The following is a 21,032-nucleotide window of genomic DNA, read 5'->3' on the forward strand; positions in this document are numbered from 1 at the left end:
GAAGTGGGAAGAAGAGTTACATCAATTTCACAGGGACATAAGTAACCTTTAACTATTTGTCACAAAGAAATGCGGTATGAATGCCACGTTGTGGGGTTGCTGAACGGTTTTAGGATGGTTTCCCTAATGGAGTTGCTTTAAAAGAAATGTGTGTGACCATATCTGTTTAGCATAAGCAGTCGTCTGAATCAACCTCTCCATGAATCCCATTGGGTATTCATGGTTGTCACCTTCTTGGGTGCAACCACCTAGTGCACACAACTCAGGCAGGTCTGCTTCGTCCAGAGACGGTTCTGAGCTGACCATAAATATCAGTCAGCTTCTTGACATTGTGTTGCAGAAAACTTTTGGCGTAGAGGAGGTTGGAATCGTTTTTTTTTTTCTTCCACAGCCAGGTTAATTCCCTACTTTAACTACTTTTTTTTATTTGGACACATTTTGGACATGTTTTTACACTTTATCTGGATAGATGCTCTACAGATATTCATACTGTCAACAAACTATAAATAGATTAAGTAAATGTTTGTTAAGGTTAAGGTTAGGTTTAAAATACGGTGGATATAAAAAGTCTACAGACCTCTGTTAAAATGCTAGGTTCTTGTGATGTAAGGGAATGAGACAAAGATAAATCGTGTCAGAACTTTTTCCACTTTTAATGTGACCTATAATGTGAACAATTCAATTGAAAAACAAACTGAAATCTTCAAGGGGCAAAAATGAGAAGAAAACCGGTCAGGGAGGCTTCCAAGAGGCCTACAGCAACATTAAAGGAACTGCAGGAATTTCTGGCAAATACAGGCTGTGTGCTACATGTGACAACAATCTCCCGTATTCTTCATATGAATGGGCTATGGGGTAGGGGAGCAAGACGGAAGCCTTTTCTTACAAAGATAAACATCCAAGCCTGGCTGAAGTTTGCAAAAACAAACTTTAAAAAGTCCCCCAAAAGCATGTGGGAAAATGTGTTATGGTCTGATGAAACCAAGGCTGAACGTTTTAGCCTTAATTCCAAAAGGTATGTTTGGTGCAAAAACAACACTGCACATCACCCAAAGAACACCATACCCACAGTGTAGCATGGTGGTGGCAGCATCATGCTTTGGGGCTGTTTTTCTTCAGCAGGAACCAGGGCCTTAGTCAGGGTGGAGGGAATTATGAACAGTTCCAAATACCAGCCAATTTTGGCACAAAACCTTCAGGCGTCCGTTAGAAAGCTGAAGATGAAGTTCACCTTTCAGCACATCAACGACCCAAAGCACACATCCAAATCCACAAAAGCATGGCTTCACCAGAAAAAGATTAACGTTTTGGAATGGCACAGCCAGAGCCCAGACCTGAATCCAATTGAACATCTGTGGGGTCATCTGAAGAGGGCTGTGCACAGGAGATGTCCTCGCAATCTGGCAGATTTGGAGCGCTTATGCAAAGAAGAGTGAGCAAATATTGCCACGTCAAGATGTGCCATGCTAATAGACTCCTAACCAAATAGACTGAGTGCTGTAATAAAATCAAAAGGTGCTTCAACAAAATATTAGTTTAAGGGTATGCACACATATGCAACCAGGTTTTTTTCTCAAAGATTTCAGTTTGTTTTTCAATTGAATTGTTGATGTTATAGGTCACATTAAAGCATTAAAGGTGGAAAAAGTTCTGACATTTATTTTTGTCTCAATCTTTTACATCCCAAGAACCTGGCATTTTAACAGGGGTGTGTAGACTTTTTATATCCACTGTAAGTGTAATTCTTAGCATTAGTAGATAGTTCATTTAAATGTTATTGAATGTCTGCAGATAGTCAGTAGAGAATTTGCAGATTGACTAACCAAACATAATGTTTGCTTTTATTTAGGAAGCTCTAAAACTATGTGGGAGACTAGGAGAGAAAAAGTGGAAAGAGTTAAGATCGGGGACAGAAGGCATGGCTCTGTCCTGCTTAGACCACCAGACAATGTGGCTGGCAGTAAATAGTTAATTTCGTGTGGGAGCATCTAAGCTTCCCTAGGTGTCACACTTATCTGTCAGATCCTTCCCGCGCTCCTCCTGCTCTCTGGCTGATGTATGTGGCCCATTTAAATCCCATCCATCTGTTATGTATGACAGAAAATAATTCACTTGGGGCCAAATCCTGTCAGTCCCCCATGGCGAGGGGAAGAATTCAACATTGACACGTAATGAAAGCAACTTTTTTTTTTAATGCAGGCAGGTTTGCGCATAGAGAACAGGACGATATTAAATGAATGAAAATCAGCTGAGCGGCGTAAGTCAGAGTTGACTGCGCAAAGTAGCATAATACGTCTTCATTGAGCAGTGAATATCAGGCCTTTGATCCTCTAACCGTTAAACACTGACGGTCTCCGAATGTCAAGCAGTCAAGATCGCCGTGAACGACGTATAGCATTAGCTTCACGGATAAGACGTCATTGGAATTGTCTTACAAATAAAACAAAGGTTTGAGGCACTTTCTGCGACGTCGGCAAATAATTCGATTTGATATACAATATTCAATGCGCCTTGGCTTCGTTTTCAGGTCTGCCGTCACAAACCATCCTTGGGAAATAGAGTGCTGCTGGAAAACGAGGCAGACAAATTCCAATCCCTTGTCTGAAAACTGCAAGGAAAGGCGTGACAGGATAGTTATGCTTCAATGTATATATTGAAAGCTAAAGCAAGTACCATAAGCCAGATTCTGTTGAAGTGTTTCCACTGATCTGATCTGTAGGGGAGCATTGCAAATACGATCCTAAAACACTTAAAAATCCAGCAACTGGTAAACAAAGTTAATTGCGCCACAAACCCATATTTGTATTTTTGTATTATCCATTTTTGGATTGTGTGTCCCCACCAGGTTTGTAAAATGTGAACACACACACGCATATTTGTTCACACACACACACACACACACACACACACACACACACACACACACACACACACACACACACACACACACACACACACACACACACACACACACACACACACACACACACACACACACACACACACACACACTCTCAAATCTTTAGCTATAAACAAAACCCTTCATTATATTTTGAAAGACGTTACAGAGGACGTTATCATCGCTAATGATTGGCACACGTCAAAACACAATGAGATTTCAAATTTAAAATAATCAGCGCATTTTCTCCTGCTTCATCACAGTTTGTCTCCTAGGAGATTGCAAACAACAGGGGTGAATCAAATTCGCCTGCTCTCCGATCACGTCTATCTCAAAGAGCTTCCTCGACACTCACAACAAGTGAGCTGCGAGCCGCCACTCAGAAAAGCAGGGCAACGGCGTCTCCAAATCCCCTCCTAGATGAATACAAATCTGCCTACACAGACAGGCGTGCTAACGCGCAGACACAAACCCACACTCAACAACACTCTCCGAGAGAGAGATAACTTCTCCCAAAAGGAATCATCAATGCCTTCTCGTAAATAGATGCAGACGTTCTCCCCGCAGACTGACAGCCCACCGCGCGCACTCGCTAATCGCATTATATATTTAGAGACGTGTGTGATAATAAGATTAATGATAAACATAATATGCGGCAGTTCTACTGTGACGCGGTAAACTGAGGCGTGCAGCTGCCTCGCCCAGCGCGCGACTAACGGCCGACCAGTGGTCCTTGAAACACTCTGAGCATTCAACCAATGCTCACGTGTTACAGCAGTGAGGGGCACAACTCTGGCTTCGTCAACGTGGTGGTGTCGATGGGTCGGTAAGCTGCGGGTGTCGGGAGTCAGAGACCACATACTGATGTACTGAAATGTGGCCCTGATTCTGATTTTTGAACAACGGTTCGTGACGCGGCTCAGTGATCCAAAGAATCAGGCCAATGTGTAACCCTGCTAAAACCAGTGAAACAACGCCACATGCCCTAATGGCCACGGATGGTTGAATAATATTCTGCTAGTGCCAGAATCCATGCATGCCAATGCGGTACAGTTCTGAGCGGATCTTGTGGCTAGCATCCGTGAACGTTGGAATGCAACACACACGTTGACCCTTGAAAGGGCAAAGACAGTATTTGAGATAGATGCTCACATTGTGCACAACCCATAAAAAAAATATTAAAATAATCTACAGTGTGACCGAAACTGAAAATGTAGAAAGCATGAGGAGATTATAATTCTGGTTGTGTGTGCAGTGAAAGCGCCACATCAACAAGGATGGTGTCATCAAGAGTTTCTCCAGGGTCTCCTAAATAAGGCCAACAGCCCAGGACACTTTTATCGCTGCCTGGTTGGCTGCTTCTTTGTCAGTCCAGTGTCTTTCAATTGTGCCTTTTAAGAGGAGACACCACAGTCCTATAATTGTGTATTCTGTATTGTTGAGACAGTCATTTTGGCAGTAGTTGCTGGGACTAAGCCTCATCTGTAGTGTGGCATGTGAGAGAAGCCTGTCATGTGCTGAAATGAGGGGAAAATAAAAGGTGTTTAGCAGTCAGATGACAGCTTTGTAAATTCACCTTTTTTTCAAAATATAATGCAAGTAATAGTTCACTAGTCATGAAAGTGTGTCTATAGTTATACTATACATAAAAGTTACCTACCTAAAATACCTAGGCGACCACAATAAACTACCTAAAATACCAAGGCGACCACTACCAGGTACAAACAGTAGGTACAGATAACACAGGTGGCAACCAGCTACAGCCACTAGTTCTAATTTAGACAGTTTTAGCAGACCTTTTTCAGTTGTTAGTTAGACATGACTAACATTACACAGAACTCATCTCCTTCGTTCAGATCGCCTCACACTGTCCCGGTAGATTGTCAAACATTCCAGAGGTCTTTTCAACTATAAATCTGTAGAAGTAATTTGGACTTTGTTCTTATTGTATAGAAATTAGATACGCAAACTCGGGCTGTTCACAATACTGAGGAAACTCAAACTATTCAATGTGTGTCCCATGAAAGGTTCTTGGGGACACTTTTACACGAGGAACTGAAACCACACCTTTCAATTAAAGCACAGCCTTTGTGCAATTCTAATTGGTCCAGATAACCAGTGAAATAGCAGAGAACAATGCTTGTTGCTCACATCTCAGCCCTTGATGTCAGAGTATGTGTTATATAGGCTCTGCCCATTTGAGATTGGCCAATCAGACGCAACCTGAAGCACCTGGGAGGAGGGACAGCCTGCAATGCGGACAGACCTAAACACTACAAAGGGGTATTGTTTGCCCGGGCAGGAGGGCTCTGTGGGTGACGTCGGCGGAGTGTTTCTACTGTCGCAGACGGTGGCATTAGGTACTTCAATATAGTGCTTTAAATATAGTCTAACAGATATCGTAGATTATCCTACCAAGTTCTGTTTAATCCTGTCTTGGTCAAAACTGGTCAGGATCTTCGATACCCGTCGTTGTTCTCCAATGCAGCGTGACTCTGATTTTGTCCGTTCTGTTGAACTTGTTTTTTCTGACCGACTTAGAGACCCTTGATTTTCTTTGTCAGCCCAAGTACCTGAAGGTCTTTTCGTTGTCACAGACTTGTTCATTTCCTACAACCTTTCATTAATAATAATAATGAGATCACTAATTTATACAGGCCAATATTTCAGGGCTCCATACAGAATTCATGTAATGTCCCTTATAAGCACTTAATATTAGTATTTGGTCGGTAGCCTATATGGCGTCGTCTCTGGTGATGCTTTGCCAGGACTGCACTGCCGCCATCTTCAGCTGCTCTTTTTTTTTAGTCGTTCACTCAAATCTCATCCTTAGTTATTGAAAGGCACATAAACTTGGATTTAAATTTGTAGATTGACTTGACCAGTCGAGAACCTCCACGTTATGCTCGATGTTGTAGTCTTGCAGTACGATCGGGCGGAAGCAGACTATTAAGGGCCTGTGTTCATCTCAATTGTTTTGTCATTAGGGTTTGCCTTCAAGCTCAAGGACATCATTACAGATACGTCTACCTTGTTTGTTCCGATTCGATCTAACAACCCTTTTGGTAAATTGATCAGCTGCTCTAAAGCCAGGGCTATCTACTGCCCAGTCTCCTCAGAAAAGTGTATGTATTCATTTTCGTTTATTCACCGATGGCCTGGAGTCCCAGTGCAAATAACACACACACACAGATGAACCTTCAATTACAGTTTACTGTCCACAGTGCTTCTGGCCATTTATCTGTTATTCTCCCAAAATCCTTATCATGATATTTCTGATGGATCAGTGTGATACCCCAGGGGCCTACATGGAAATATCACAGTAGTGGCATGATGTGAATGAAAGTGCCACAGTAGTAGTACCATGGCCAGTTATTCTGCAAGCGTTGACCAATGTATGGTAAAATGATCGCTCTAGCAGCACGATGACACTTGCTCGACAAAGAACAAGCCTCTTCATTAAATACATGTATATTGTCTAAAATTATATTTCTGGGTCCTGGAAAATCCTGTTCACACAAACAAGCTCTGATTGCACAGCCTACAGTAACCCCTGTGTCTTTTCCATGAGGGGATTCAATGCCTCTCCCCCTGGCAACTGGGTGGGTGTCATTTACACTGAAGTAAAATTTATCTAATTTGTTTTGGAACCGGGATTCCTTCCAGGTCGATGCTCAGCTCACAACACGGAACTGATGTGATTAGCACATGGAATAATGAGAAGAATCGGGTGTTTTCACATACAACAGAGATTTTGCTTTTGTGTGATTCATTACTTTAAATGAAAAACCCCTGGAACGTTCAATATTCTCTATAAACATGTCTCTTGTATGAAATCTACAGTACATATTAGGGCCTAATGATGTTTTTCTTCTTAGTTTACTGATGTCTTTATATGAAATGTCACCGTCTTGAAACCAATTATTGATTACACCTAAGCTAGCCAGCTACATGCTATTCGCCTAATTTACTGTGTTTTGCACATCAAAACACGATGCATTAAACAGTGTCATAAGTTTACGTTAGCCTGGGTAGGCTAGTCACAAATGTGCAATTTTTTGCAATAAACCCCTATGGAACACTGCTGTTCAGATACTGTAGGTCATCAATGATACACTTCTAGCTCATTGCTACTTGATTTCTCACTGGTTATATTGCAATTATACTAGTAACAATGTTTTAGTGTTTATTCTTACTGACAAGTTTTTATTTGTCAATTTATGTCTGTTTACTAGCTTTCAGCAATGACTGGTCCTAATTTGAATAAACATATCAACATTTCTTGTTTCACTCAAAAGAGTTTATTTATCTACTAGTCATAACAAAGCCGCATTAACAACCAAAATGAAGAAGCATACGGCTTCCTCACAAAGCTTAGCTGACATCCAGATTCATATTATGTATTTGTTAAGCTAAATTTGTATTGCACATAATACCCCCCATGTAGTGTCGACAAATTATTAACAAATAGGCTGCACAAGTCAAGGGCAGGCAGGGATCGATGATGATGGCTGGCTTCACAGCCAATCACACCCCCTCACAGCTTTCCTGATCCCCTTCCTGGTCCAGGTCAATGGCTGAACATGACAACACTCCTCTCTGTTCTACTGGTTCGGTTTTACTGTTTTTCTATGTCGGTTCTGCTGGTCTTCTGGATTTGTTTGTGGTCTTCTGCTTGTGCTTCTCCAGCTCAGTCATCTTTTCTCTGATGTTAATGTGACTGCTGTACATGTTGGTTCAGCACTACAAGAAACTGTTGTCTGTTTTCTGTCAACACAGGCTAGAAATAGGTAGATTAGATATCCCTTGTTCTTTTCTTTTTTCTTCTTTAGTTTAATTAATTTACTTTGTTTGCCTTATTATAATTCATATTATTCAAACCCTTTAATTGTTATATAGGTTATCTCTATTTATAAAATATCTCTTCTCTCTGAGAAATCATTTACTTATCATTAATAATTTACTATACCTACAGAATAATGAATACACCTTATTTACAGAATAGCAAGTAACACTATTTCACATAGCCTCTAGCAAAATGTGGATGATGCTCCATTATCCTCTCCAATTATTACGGGAAAATATGAATTAATACTTTTTCTATATCCTATAACTGATAACCACATTCAGTATCCCATCTTGGAACAGTGTCCGGGAATACTGATATTATGGAGTTAGGACTTATATATATCTGTCACCAAGGATTTCATGACAGTATTGTTCAGAAAAGCACCATTAATGTTATACCACACTGTGTCTGTGTGTTTCTAAAAGATACTGTTGAGAATCACCCTTTATAGAACCTACCGAATTCCTCACGAGTCAGGTTAGTGAACCGGAGTTATAAAGGGTTCTCACCTACGGCTGCCGCCGCGCACACCTGTCGGCAACTGACAACCTGCTCCCACTACCGGAAGAACCAATTACTGGAGTTCTGCCCACCTAAAGTCACATATCACACACGTCAAAACTCGCCGACTTTACACAGCGAACATGTAGGCAACCGAGCAAGGTAGTTATGTATACCACACACACACACACACACACACACACTTGCACCCACAATCAAAAACGAACATGCACACCTGTATAGAAAAGCGAAGGCAAGGCATTAGTATCCAGTGTAGTTCAGTCACTCATCAGTGGTGTGCTGACTGCTATAAAGAGTCTACTCGTTGTGTTGCTAGGCAATTTTAACCAGTTCTACTTATCAATTAATTACCTGATACACTATTATTCAGAGTGGGAGTAAGTAATAATTAGGTATACAGGAACTGGGTCTTTGGCAGTCTATTGTGTGTATTGAAATAAAACAATGAATACTTGTACAATAAACTGTACTCTTATTAGGCATAAACACAGTAAATTACAGCATTTAAATCCCAAATATGTTGGAAAAAGAGGAATACATTCTAAAATGAAATAAGTATTTAATGAAATGCGTCCATCGGTTCAATTGTACTGAACCAATTGCTGGTTCAAGTAATAGAAAATATAACACTGCCGTCTTCTTCGTGCCAGGACTGCTCGAGCAATTAAAAGTTAACCGCACATCACATACAGATAGAATAAAACTCACCCAGGAATGCATGTGATTAACACCTTTACATTGTCATGTGTAGGTCTGAACGTCCCTTAGGAAATACTGGTGTTCGAGAGAGTTCTGTTCTGCACTTACAAAGAAATCCAGATACACAGTAAGAAAATAAGTTTTTAACAATCATTTACAAATCAGCTGCGGAGACAAGCATGTTCGTCATGGCATACAGTAGGTCCGTGTAGTAGTTCATTTTCAACATCTCTAGCAATCTGAGAAAATGTAACACCCTACTGTCAGTAAGCCAACAATAGCCTAGGCTGAGAGCTAGATGGTACAGCGCAATATTGTTGCACTGTGAGCGCGTTACGGTCTCTCCACAATGACAACACCTGTCGCGATACCAAAACAGTAGGCTACAACCACAAAGACATCGCCACTGAATATACGACGACTGGAAATTAAGGGATTCAATCTGAAGTTCTACTTTATAGCGAGATTGGAGGCAACGTTTCCCGGTAGGCTATGCCAACACTGGAACAGCAGAAAAAAGACCGCAGATAGTAATTGCAGTTAAAACATAATTGTAATTTGGCCATTTGCAATTACTGCAGAAAAAGTGCACCTCACAGTTTGCCTGCAGTGTACTGCATTATACAGCACTCATCGGGTCCTTGAAAAGCGCGATATATAGTCCGTAAATCCCATGGTTATTAATATTACTTCGATAGGAATTATTTTAGAAAGGGCTCATTCATTGTAAACGCTGCTGCGGTATGTAGCCATACTGCCTCAATTTAAAATTACCATTATATTTCCATTGTGCAATTAACCGCTATAACTTCAGAAATACAGATTGAATCCATGCTTTTACATCAACATTCATGATCAGTATCAGAGAATTCAAATACATTTTCTGTTGGTATTTCTTATTATCTCTACTTTAGTAGTCACCGTCCAGAGTTGTCCTTAAAATCAGCGGCTGTAAATAGACTCTGTGCACCAGCGTAGTGAGGAACTTCCGCTTTTGTCTAGAAGTCTGCATTGCAGTTTCCGGTTTACTTACTAATACTCATCCGCATTAGTAAACACCTAAACTCACAACAAGATGAGTGATGCTGTTGTACGGGAAAAAAAGAAATATAATGTACGTGACTCATTTAAGTTTCAAGTTACAAGTGGGGCATCATTTTAATCAGGAGAATGTCCTCTTTTTAATAAAATATGGCTTGCGCCATTCAATGACTTCAAACGCTGGACTAGAAATAGTCAGAAAAGGCGATTTTTTAATATACTTCCACTTAATGCAGGTTTAAGCGCAATTAATACCATATAGGACCAGATGTTTACTTCCTATGCCAGTTGTTATTTTTCAGTTTCGTTGTGAAATGAGGTTGCAGTAGTAAAATAAAAGAGGAGACCTGTTTTGGTGCTTTTTTGAGGCTATGGAATTTTAAGCTTTATTCAGGTTGAAGAGGCTGAACGAAGGTTTGTTTCAATTCACTTGCTATGGGGACGCGCCGTTTTTGAGGCTAGGGTGAATTTTTATGTGTTCTATTGTCCTGCCTAATACTACACTAAAAAGGAACAGTCACTAACTAGCTTAGCTTAGGCGATAGCCGGCTGAATGAAGCTTAAAATTCCATAGCCTCAAAAAAGCACCAAAATCTTTTATTTTACTACTGTAACCTCATTTCACAACTAAACTGAAAAATAAAAATCTTTAAAACATCTGGTCCTATATGGAATTAATTGCGCTTAAACCTGCATTACGTGGAAGTATATAAAAAAATCGCCTTTTCTTACTATTTCTAGTCTAGCGTTTGAAGCCATTGAATGGCGCAAGCCATATTTTATTAAAAAGAGAACATTCTCCTGATTAAAATGATGCCCCACTTGTACCTTGAAACTTAAATGAGTCACGTACATTATATTTCTTTTTTTCCCGTACAACAGCATCACTCATCTTGTTGAGAGTTTAGGTGTTTACTAATGCGGATGAGTATTAGTAAGTAAACCGGAAACTGCAATGCAGACTTCTAGACAAAAGCGGAAGTTCCTCACTACACTGGTGCACAGAGTCTATAGGCGTAGTAGCATTATAGACGCCAGTGTTTCAGTCATTTCGTTGTGTACACAATCATGCACTGTGGCAAGGTATTCCATTCTAATTAAACCTTGATACGTTTTAATCCAAGACATTTCAGAATATAGGCCTATAGACTTTTTGACATCTGGCTAGGTAAAACCAACGAACCATACAAATCTAGGGCTGTTGTAAGCAAACGCATAAAAATTGACTTTTTCAATCACGTTTCAACATTTCTTCACCACATGGAACCTACTGTATTTAAGCGGACATGTTTGTACCCGGACCATTAAAATTGCAGCACACAACACTGCAGCGTGGGCTCTGTCTCTTGGTGGCTGAGGCAGCGTTGTCTGTCTCTGTTGTGGTGCTCAAACATCCACGAATGCACACCGCTTTCAGCAACAGCTTTGAAGAAACATTTACACGAAGTTTGACCATAATAAATACATTCCTTGGCATTATCAGCAAAAATACAACGTGTAGCCGACAGAAGTAGCAAGTTAGCTAACTAGCCAAAATTATGTTTACAGTGTCTTGGCTGAATGCCCCTTCTTGATTGAACTGCAATTTCCATTGGGCTATCATTTTTGTAGTAGCTCTCAGGCAGAACGTTTTAGACAAATTATCCCAAATCTATTTATGTTTATGTTGAAGGACACAGATAAATTGTGGAATGCTGTAGATGAATTCAGACATGGTTGATGTTCTGATATTGTATTCAGTTTTCAACAGATTTAAAAGCTCTTTGTTAAATTGTGTCCAAGGAGACTTTTTTTCCACATTGGCCCACTGCTTAATATGTGTGCCAAACTCTGTACTGTTCCTGGCTCGGCTTAACCTGACAAATTGGTCCCCAGAAGTTTTTTTTGGCCAGTCCTCGCTAAAACAAATTTGACTTACAACTCAGGGGTTAGGTCCAGGGAAAAACATTGAATTGGGCATAATGTTAGAATTTGGGTTATTTTCAGGTTTAGGCATTGCAGATAGGTTATTGAGGTTAAGCTTTGGGTTATGTAAACAGTAGGGTTAGGGGAAGGATAAGGGGCTATGGAAAGTTGATTTCTGGGTTTATGGTCCCCAGTAGGACAGAAAAACATAAGTGAACATTAATAAGTCCCCCTAATTAATCTTGGAGAGCATTAACGTTATATGAATGTTACAGGGATTTATGTGTAATCCTGGTAAATGATATAGCAATAATAACATTAAGGACTATTGTGTGTTTATGTCTCTTACAATCAAAGCATAGTACCCCCGCCAATAACTAAATGCAGTGCTTTTTAAATTAATTAATAAATATTTCTTTAGGGCATAATTTGAGCCAGCAAGTAATTATTTAAATTGTTTGGCAGCCTTACATTAGCACATTTTCACTGATACATTTAATCCAAATGTTTGCCTTAAACTCTACAGCTTTACACTCATAAACAGCATTACAATTATCTATAGCTTTTCACTCATCCATAGCTAAGTGTGAGACTGATAAAGTTACAACAGCAGAGAGTAACCTTGGTATGATATAAAAGAGGCTTCTGGTGAAGCGTCCCTGGGACTGTGCAAACAGACGGACTGTTATGGTTCTAGATCTTTTCCCACAGTGCCTTGTGCTGTACAGTGACAAGAAAAAACTAAGAGGGGGGGGGGGGTGGAGGAGGAGGAGAGAAAAAGGAGCATGAGAAGAAAAATAAGCAGCAGCAGATAAAAAAAAGAAGAACAAGTTCAGGGCCGCCTCATGTTGGCGCTGACTCTCGCTGGCTAACACTTCAGGTGTTTTTTGCTGGTCATGTCGTTCCAGATGCGGTGCATCTCCTCCGGGGAGATCTGATGGACCGTCACGACACGCCGGTAGCGGCACAGACTGTAGGCCATCTTCCAGTGGTTGAATCCGCTGTTCTGGAAAGGGTGGATGCCGAGCTTGCGAAGGCACAGGCCCACGTACACGTCCTCCAGGTGGAGCAGCCTGGTGTGCAGCGACGTCTTATAGATAAGCTCAGCCACGTCGGCCGAGAACACGTACCCTGTCCCGGAGCAGAACGGCGGGTACTTGGCCTCGGGGTACAGGTCCCTGGGCATGTACCACTTACTGCGCATGTCTCTGATGGGACCCCCATTGATGACGTAGCCCGTGAAGTAGCGCCTCCGTGGCTTGGTGGTGGGCTTAAGGAGGTTGTAGACCAGGTTCTCCATGTTGACAAAGATGTCAGAGTCCGTCTTGAGGACGTACTGAGCTTTGGGGCAGAAGGTGGCCACCCAGCGCATGCCCATCAGGGTCTTCAGGGTGAGGTTGTGGTAGGAGTCTACGAAGTCCTCCACCACGACGTCGTGGAAGATTTGACTCTCCTGCTCGACCATTTGGTTGAGCACCGGGTCCATGTTCCTACCCAACAGGAAGAGGGTGAGGACGCGGAGGCCATCGCCGAATGTGCTCTCGTCACCCCACGTCTCTCGAATTGCTTGGCGCGCGTCAAACTCCTTGTGGGTGGTGCTGATCAGGATGACCAAGAAAGGCGCCTCCGCCTCGCACTTCTTGGGCTCGTTGATGACAAAGTCGAAGGCGTGAGGGTTCAGCGGTCGAGTCCGTATGTTGCTAACGGTCACGTTCTTGTTGAGCTTGGTCTTCTGGCGGATTGGGATGGACAGCTGGCCCACATAGGAGGTGGAGGGGCGGGACAGACTCAGGTACCAGAGAGCGCTAGCCCAGCAAACGACCGTCAACAAGTAGAAGCAGCTGACCTTTGACGGCATTTCTGTTTACTTGGCCCGCGTCAGGGGCACAGGGAACATCGAGAAGGCGGAATCTCCATGGGCAGTCCTCCTGCTACTCCCGGCAACGCAGCGGTGTGCTGCCGGCATTAATCTAGTGCTCCACAGCGCAGCACTGGGATTCCTTTTGAAAAGGAGGGTTGCTGTTTTTCCTCAATGACTCCATTGTACATTTCCTTTCCGGGTCTCAGGTGCGTTGCATTGCAGTCTTCTTGCCAGCACTCGAGTCTAGGGACAGAAATAGATAAACACATTATAAATAATTAGTCAAACCTTTGCAATGTTTGAACAACTAATTGGCAAAATTAGGGTAGAGCGCAGAGAAGGGTAAGGATGACATTAGAAACACCTCAACGTGTCCCGCAATCTTTAGCTTCATGTCAGAGAATACTCCTCTGAGCCTTCTGGGTGAAACTGTATGTTTAAGGCGTTTTTAATATATGCATATATTTTTCATTCCACCCTGTTTTGCTACATTGGGTTTAGAAACACTTGATCTCAGCTTATCCTTCCCTCAATGGATATGCCCTGTCAAATCAGCCATATCGCTCTTCCTTCCAATGCTGCTCCGGAAAAAGACAAAGTCCCAAGAGAAATGCTCTGGATCCTCGGTTTGTTTCTCTTTTGGTATTTTCCCTCCCTCTTTATCTCCCATTCCCCCCGCCTCTCTCTCTCGCTCCACATTCTTCTCCTCTTACAACCCCCCCCCCCATCTCTATCTGTTGATGAGGCAGTGTGGTTAGTGGCTTCCAAGGCCACAACATAAAAATGCATTCACAAGTTAACATGACTGCGGTTGACTTGAATATGGACCAAAACACAGCAGTGTCAAATCTCAAAGTGCGCACACAGCACAAACACACCACACGGGAGTGGCTGCAACCATTTGGTGCACCACTGATGCTAAATGAAAATAGGTAAAACGCTGATTAGAGAGTAAAAAGGGTAGACAGTCTTCTGGGTTTCTTTCGGAGAACAGGAGGGGAATATTATTCCCTCTCTTCAGTGTGTTGATGAAAAACTAGGATTTGTTATGAAAGAGCCCCACAGAGACGACCAAATATTAATCCACCAGTATGAGTTCCTTTTATTTGTCAGACAGATAATCTGTTGGGTACAGCGGTATAAATCCATTGGATACAGCTGTGTAACTTTTCTACTATGTTGATGCACAGATAGATAAGAGGGCCGAAGTGTCTCTAAGAAATAGTTTCACGCGGTTTTGTGTGATTAGACTAAATGTCTTTGAATATTCCAGAAATTAACATTTTGAGTGAGATGCTTGCGCAACTTTTTGAAATAAGATTAAATTCCCAGTTATGGAATAACAGTGTGGTCATGCCTTATCCGTCACCGTTTTAAGAGTGGACATGATCAAATATGTTTATTTCTTTATTCATGCTTTATCCCATTTCTCTCAGTGGCAGAATGATCTATTCATGTCATTACATTTCCCATCCTTGCATCACTTCACTGGGAGTTGGATCCATCTCATCATGTTGCTATACCTCCCCCCCCCTTTTCAATCACTCATACTCTCTCTCTGTTTATCACTCCCTCCCCCTCTCTCTCCCCCCCCCCCCCCATTATTCTCCATCATCTCTTCATATCTCCCCTTCCGCCCCCCGTTCTCCATCATTCTTCTGCGGTCTCCATAACCGCCAGCCCTCTCTGTTAGTTTTCGGTCTCCATCATTCTTCCTTCTCCTTCCATCACTCCCCTTGATCCTTGTCCCCGTCCCCTGATGGGTCCTGTATACCAACTGACTGGCTTCTGTTTTTGCCTCACACTAAGCCACTCAATCTCTATAGACATCTCAGGCTTCTTCTAATCATCCACCTCTCCATCAATCCCCTTCTATCTTTCAGACACTGCGAGAGATAAGAGCTTTGTTGGCTTTCCGTTACTCATTTCCTTGGTTATGGTAATATAGGATTACGTGGGGCTTTCCTGTGCTCAGTGCCCCATGGTTCTTGTAAGTGATGAAGGAATGTACTAGAAACCTCCTGTCCTTTTTTCACTGCAGCTGAAGAGTCACACTTATCAGTTTACCCCCTCACATTGAAGTACACCAGTGAGCAGTGAAAATCCTAACCCCTGATATTGGGCTTTTTAGCGAGAACATCTTGACCTATGCTGCAAACACTATTTGAATGAACAAGACGTCTATTTAATTTCTGGTCTAAAGGCAAAAAGAACGGGGATTCGCGTAAGCACCACAATGCCCAGTTCACCTGCGCTCCATCAAGGTTTTTCACCACACAGCGTTGACCTACTACAGTAGCGACAGTACACTGCCCTATTATACCTCAAACAATGTGCAAGACGTTTGCTCCAGCTACAACCCTGTTTCAACAGCCTGAGTCATACTCTCGAAGGCGGTGCTTTAACACAATGTGATTTTACACCACACTTGCACGGAACCCCATTCCATTGCCTTTTAAGGCCTTTTGTCATACGAGGAAAGGGGGTGGTGTGTTATATTCACGCAGATTTAGACATCTGCTACCTCCCTGAACTCCTAGTTTCTGTGACAGCTTACCTATGTAACACTGAGGTAAGCTGATTCATAAACCACTGTGCTAATTAATAGGTAGTTTGAAATTTCAAATAAATGTGTAATTTAAATCAATGTGCGTATGCATATTTATTTACTGTCATGAAAATAGCGACACTACAATAATACACATTTGAAAAAAACCTGCATCTAATTCATACATTCATCCTATGAAATACCTACTATAGTTTGGTAGGTCAGCAGAAATGCTATACAACTTTAATAGAATCCCCGCCCTGCCAAATATTGTGCAGTATAAAGATTGACACAAAGCGCTTTCCCTGTTGAAATGCCCAATCATGTTTATAAGCCATTTTATGTCAATGTTACCTGGAACGAATAATGAACAGAAACACGTTACTGGCTTTTCAATGGTTGTGTCTCACCAGTGTCAAATCAAAAAAACTCCTTCCATGGCATAAAGACGTGGTCGCGTTAATTACAGCTACTTAAAGCGTTGGCTGAAAAGTAGCTTTCGCTTTTCGAGATTTGGATGAAAGCAACAACTAATGAGACGTTTTTCACTTTTCCCCCTCGGCTTGGGAAACCCCAAACCCCGGTCTGGTCTGCTGAGTCTGCCGCCCGCACACTGTTCCAGAAATGCCCCAAATAGAGAACACTGGTTTGGTGCTGTGGTTCTGGGCTCTCGTTTCCGGCCATCACCACAAGAAGTGATCTGGAAAACACCAAGGTCACAGGATTGGTGCAGTGGAATGTTCTCTGGGAGAATACTCATTCCCCTGGCATCGGAGGGATGCTTCCGTGGAGGGCACTGCGACACGCGCGTAGAAAAGGCTGGGTGCTCTGTCAATCTGTGACGAGAGGGCATACAGACAATGCCCCACCTTGTCATTAATCACTGTCCCCCTGGGCAGTATCGTTGGGAAGGGGTGCTACTCAAAGATAAGGGCAATGACGTCTTCCGGGAGAGTACGAGAGCTGGTCTCTTCACCCGTCTCTCCTCTGTAGTAGCAAGATGCGCTAATTACTAGCATGTGTCACATCTACCAGCGTGTGTGTCATAACTAGGAAGTCGGTTTCGGAACCATTCATGAAAGTGAATGAGAGGGTTTTTTTCACTGACACACAAGACCACATTCTTACAATCTAAAGACAGTAAACATAAACATTACGCTAACGAGCCTGATCCTGTATATTAAGATGATTTACAAGTGCTGAGTGAAGCTCAGAAATCTTATTTCATTTCAATTCATGAAACTTTGTTGAGCATAATTTCAAACATTTAATATTTTCCTATATAAATCTGTGTGGTGGGATAATTGAGAACCTTATTAACATCCATCAGACTAGAGTAATCTTTGACAGATGTGAACTATTGGTTGTCATGACAGCCGGAATCAAACAGGAAGCTACAACGTGAGAATGGAAGGAAGGAAGAAGTCCCACCAGACTGCAGCCCTGTCACTGACACTGACTGACAATTGCCTGGAAACAATGCACTCTGGGTGTTGGAGAGGATCTGCTGTCTTCATGCTGGACTCCTGGAGAAATGCAATGCAACAGGCAGGACGAGATCATTACACTTTAAATCACTACAAACATCCCCCTTCCAGAACTCAATTTAGCTGCCTTAAAGTCCAATTATGGGTCAAACTCCTGGAGATCTACTGCTTTAACATGACACTCCTCTCCTTGTGCGTGTGGGTCGGTGTGTGTCTGTGTGTCCATGTGTGTGTGGTGTGTGTGTGTGTGTGTGTGGCAACACACTCTAAAGTCCTCTGAGCTGATGAAGTCAGGTGTCAGTTACAGGTCTTTTCCTCCCAGACAGAGTGTAACCCACTGACTGTACGATCTCAACAGTGGGGCTACTCACGTTTGTGGGCCTCTTTCTCAGACACATCTTATGAACTGAACTCATTACTTCGGCTGAATGTGACCGTGATTGTAAGGGTGGGTTCAGGGATGGAAAAATTCAAAAGCAGTGTTCGGTGAGGAACTGCTGTGGTGTGGTTTGAGGCAGTGTTTTGGAGAAGAAATTTTGATCATAAAATGAAAAGAGCCTACTGCATTATAATAAATAATGAATACAATCTATGGGAAAATCCATCAAATGCCATTCTGAAGCTAGACATCTGACAGCTTCACACTATCCCGTCCAATTTACTGATCCTTTGAGAGATGAAAGGCAAAAGGGAAGAAAACTACATAACTACCCCCTACAGATCTGTTTCCTACTCTTAAAAAGCAGGGCTGTCAAAATATATCTTCAGGAAAGAAGCTACCATCTCCCGTTGTTTATCAGGAGTTTGTAGAGTATGTTTGGGCGCATGGACAGAACTGAAATATACTAGCATATTAATTATAATACAATCAAAACAAGGAATATGAAACGCAGACTTAAGATCCAAATACAAATCCCCTACATCCAAGGACAATACAGAACATACGTACAATTTCACACAGCCTAAGCCATGCTTATAATATAGTTCTAAGTTGTATTTGTCAAACGGGGACTTTATGGCTAAGGTTTGAGACTTGAGTCAGACACCCCACCAGTGGGTGAGTCACGAGTCAAGTCATCACGACTGAAGTCTGAGTCACGAGTCAAGTCATCACGACTGAAGTCTGAGTCACGAGTCAAGTCATCATGACTGAAGTCTGAATCATGAGTCAAGTCACGACGAATGTCACCCGTCACGACGAATGTCTGAGTCACGGGTCAAGTCATTATGACTGAAGTCTGAATCACGAGTCAAGTCATCACGACAAATGTCTGAATCACGAGTCAAGTCATTATGACAAAAGTCTGAGTCACGATTCAAGTCATCACGTCTGAGTGCTGGCGCTCGAGCCTCAGTCATCGGATCCACAGCAACTCAAACAGGATGTTACTTAGCCAATCCACTGTAAAGGCCAGATGAACTTTGTTTGGTCTAATGAATACAACCCACGGCCTGGGTTTCATATAAACACAGTGTTTCTAGCCTAAACAAATGGCCAGCACCTACTTACCGTTTGGGGCGAGAATGATGCGGTAACTTGGCACTGAGACACAGTGGTAACATGATGACAAAATCAAACGGCTTGCTTTTCTACCAGAAGAGGCAAACACAGGTAGATCTGTCGTAGCCTGCTACTGAACTCAGTGCTATTACTATCTAGCAGCTTTGGTATGAGTGGAGGGTGAAATGAAATTATTCTGGGTTTGTTCTCAGCCAAACGGTTGACCTAATTGGGGATTGGGCTGAAGGAATGAAGAGGTTGGCCTGAGCCAACTCAACCTTGGTGTAGTCCAAACAGAATTACACACACACTCGTAACCAGTGTGTGAATTACTGTCTACAAACACGCGCATGCGCTTGACCACAATAAATGTTTCTGCTGGCCAATCAAAAAAATACTGTCTTTTAACAGTATGAATATAATTTGAATGATGCGTGAACACGACCAGTCATTATGCAAATCACTCCAGGAAGTAGGGCTCCTGAAACAATGCCCTGTGACCCTCTCTCACAGGGAGGCCAAACAACACGAGGTTCCTAGAATAACAATAGTGATGAAATGACCACTGGACACCAACTCAACGTTTGACTACTGTTGCGAAGGGGGGGGGGGGGGTTCTGTGTCTCATTCAGAGGGTTCTCAGCACCCTTGGGTCGCCCACTGCCTGCACCTCGCACAACGCCGTTGTGGAGGACCGACATTGACCCGACTCTCATCGTCTTGGAAGAAGCATTCCTGTGGTGTGACTCAGGAATGTGTGCTGCCCTCCCCTCTGAGGTTTGGAGTGTCACGGGTCTGATGTCCGATGGAAGGTTAACTAGCCTGAACCTGAACTAGGTCAGAACCTCAGATTGGAAATCCAAAAGTTTATTAAAATAATGGAACATGGCTACTTCTTGCTTCTGTCCTTTTCTAGTGAGGTACTCTCTCTCTCTCTCTCTGAAAATGGTTCTTAATTTTACTTCTATGTTGCTATGCTGTGCTACTTGTCCAATGAAATCCTTAACTGTACAATAGGGAGAAAAAGAAATGCTTTTGATATTGACTACTCTTACATAAGTTATTTCTTGTCAAAAAACATTGCTTCGTTTTAATTCCAATTAGGGGCTATTGCTGCTTGCACAGTCCTATGAATTACTCATATCTATGTGGTCAGATAACCTCCAAACAGACTTTGCACGGCCTTACATGGGCCACGCGTGGTTGTGTCTAATCAATATAGGCCACAAGTTTTATTGCACAACAGATGGTTCCAGATGATTCCAGATGGTTCTGCTTGTGAGTATAGTTTGTTGCGTATCTGTTTTATGTACCTTCTGAAACAAAGAGCACAGAGACAGCAGGACGTCGCCATGTTCCGGTATAAATAGCCCGGTAGGTGTTAACTACGACATGTTTGTGTGCTGCCACAGTCCCGACAGTGTGGCCTTTGGGGTTTCTACACCGGAGGCGATTGATTGATCGTTTGAGATGACTGTGTCAGTGGAGCAATAGCGGAGTTGCTCTCTGGCCTTTGCTGAGTGCAATTTGCTCATCCTGGTGGGAGGAGGGTTGCCCGAAGTTCAGATGGTGGGCTCACTACAGTATCGACATCACAGTAATAATGCTAATCATGAGACAGAATAATTTATGACGAACGGATGAAAACCCAAAGCTGTTAGTTTATAATGTTGATTATTCATCGCGGCTGTAACCCTATACTGTAGCTTTGGTGGTTATT

General features: G+C 42.4%; 1 protein-coding gene across 5 annotated transcripts in view; it reads right to left on the minus strand.

Moving 5' to 3' along the window:
* Positions 1 to 10,954: 10,954 nt before the first annotated feature.
* The window catches only part of LOC105019997 (beta-1,3-galactosyltransferase 1), a 78,061-nt gene continuing 67,983 nt past the window's right edge, over positions 10,955 to 21,032 (minus strand). For 4 of the 5 annotated variants that reach the window (XM_010886610.3, XM_010886609.3, XM_020042121.2 and 1 more), the window contains one exon: positions 10,955 to 14,019. In XM_010886610.3, the coding sequence (XP_010884912.1) occupies positions 12,784 to 13,773 (990 nt within the window). In that variant the 5' untranslated portion in view covers positions 13,774 to 14,019 and the 3' untranslated portion in view covers positions 10,955 to 12,783. Of the gene's footprint in view, positions 14,020 to 14,140; positions 14,412 to 21,032 lie in introns of those variants that run through there. The other variant, XM_020042119.2, reaches the window with a different exon arrangement.

This window comes from Esox lucius, chromosome 22, assembly GCF_011004845.1.
Source record: "Esox lucius isolate fEsoLuc1 chromosome 22, fEsoLuc1.pri, whole genome shotgun sequence".
NCBI classification, from domain to species: domain Eukaryota; kingdom Metazoa; phylum Chordata; class Actinopteri; order Esociformes; family Esocidae; genus Esox; species Esox lucius.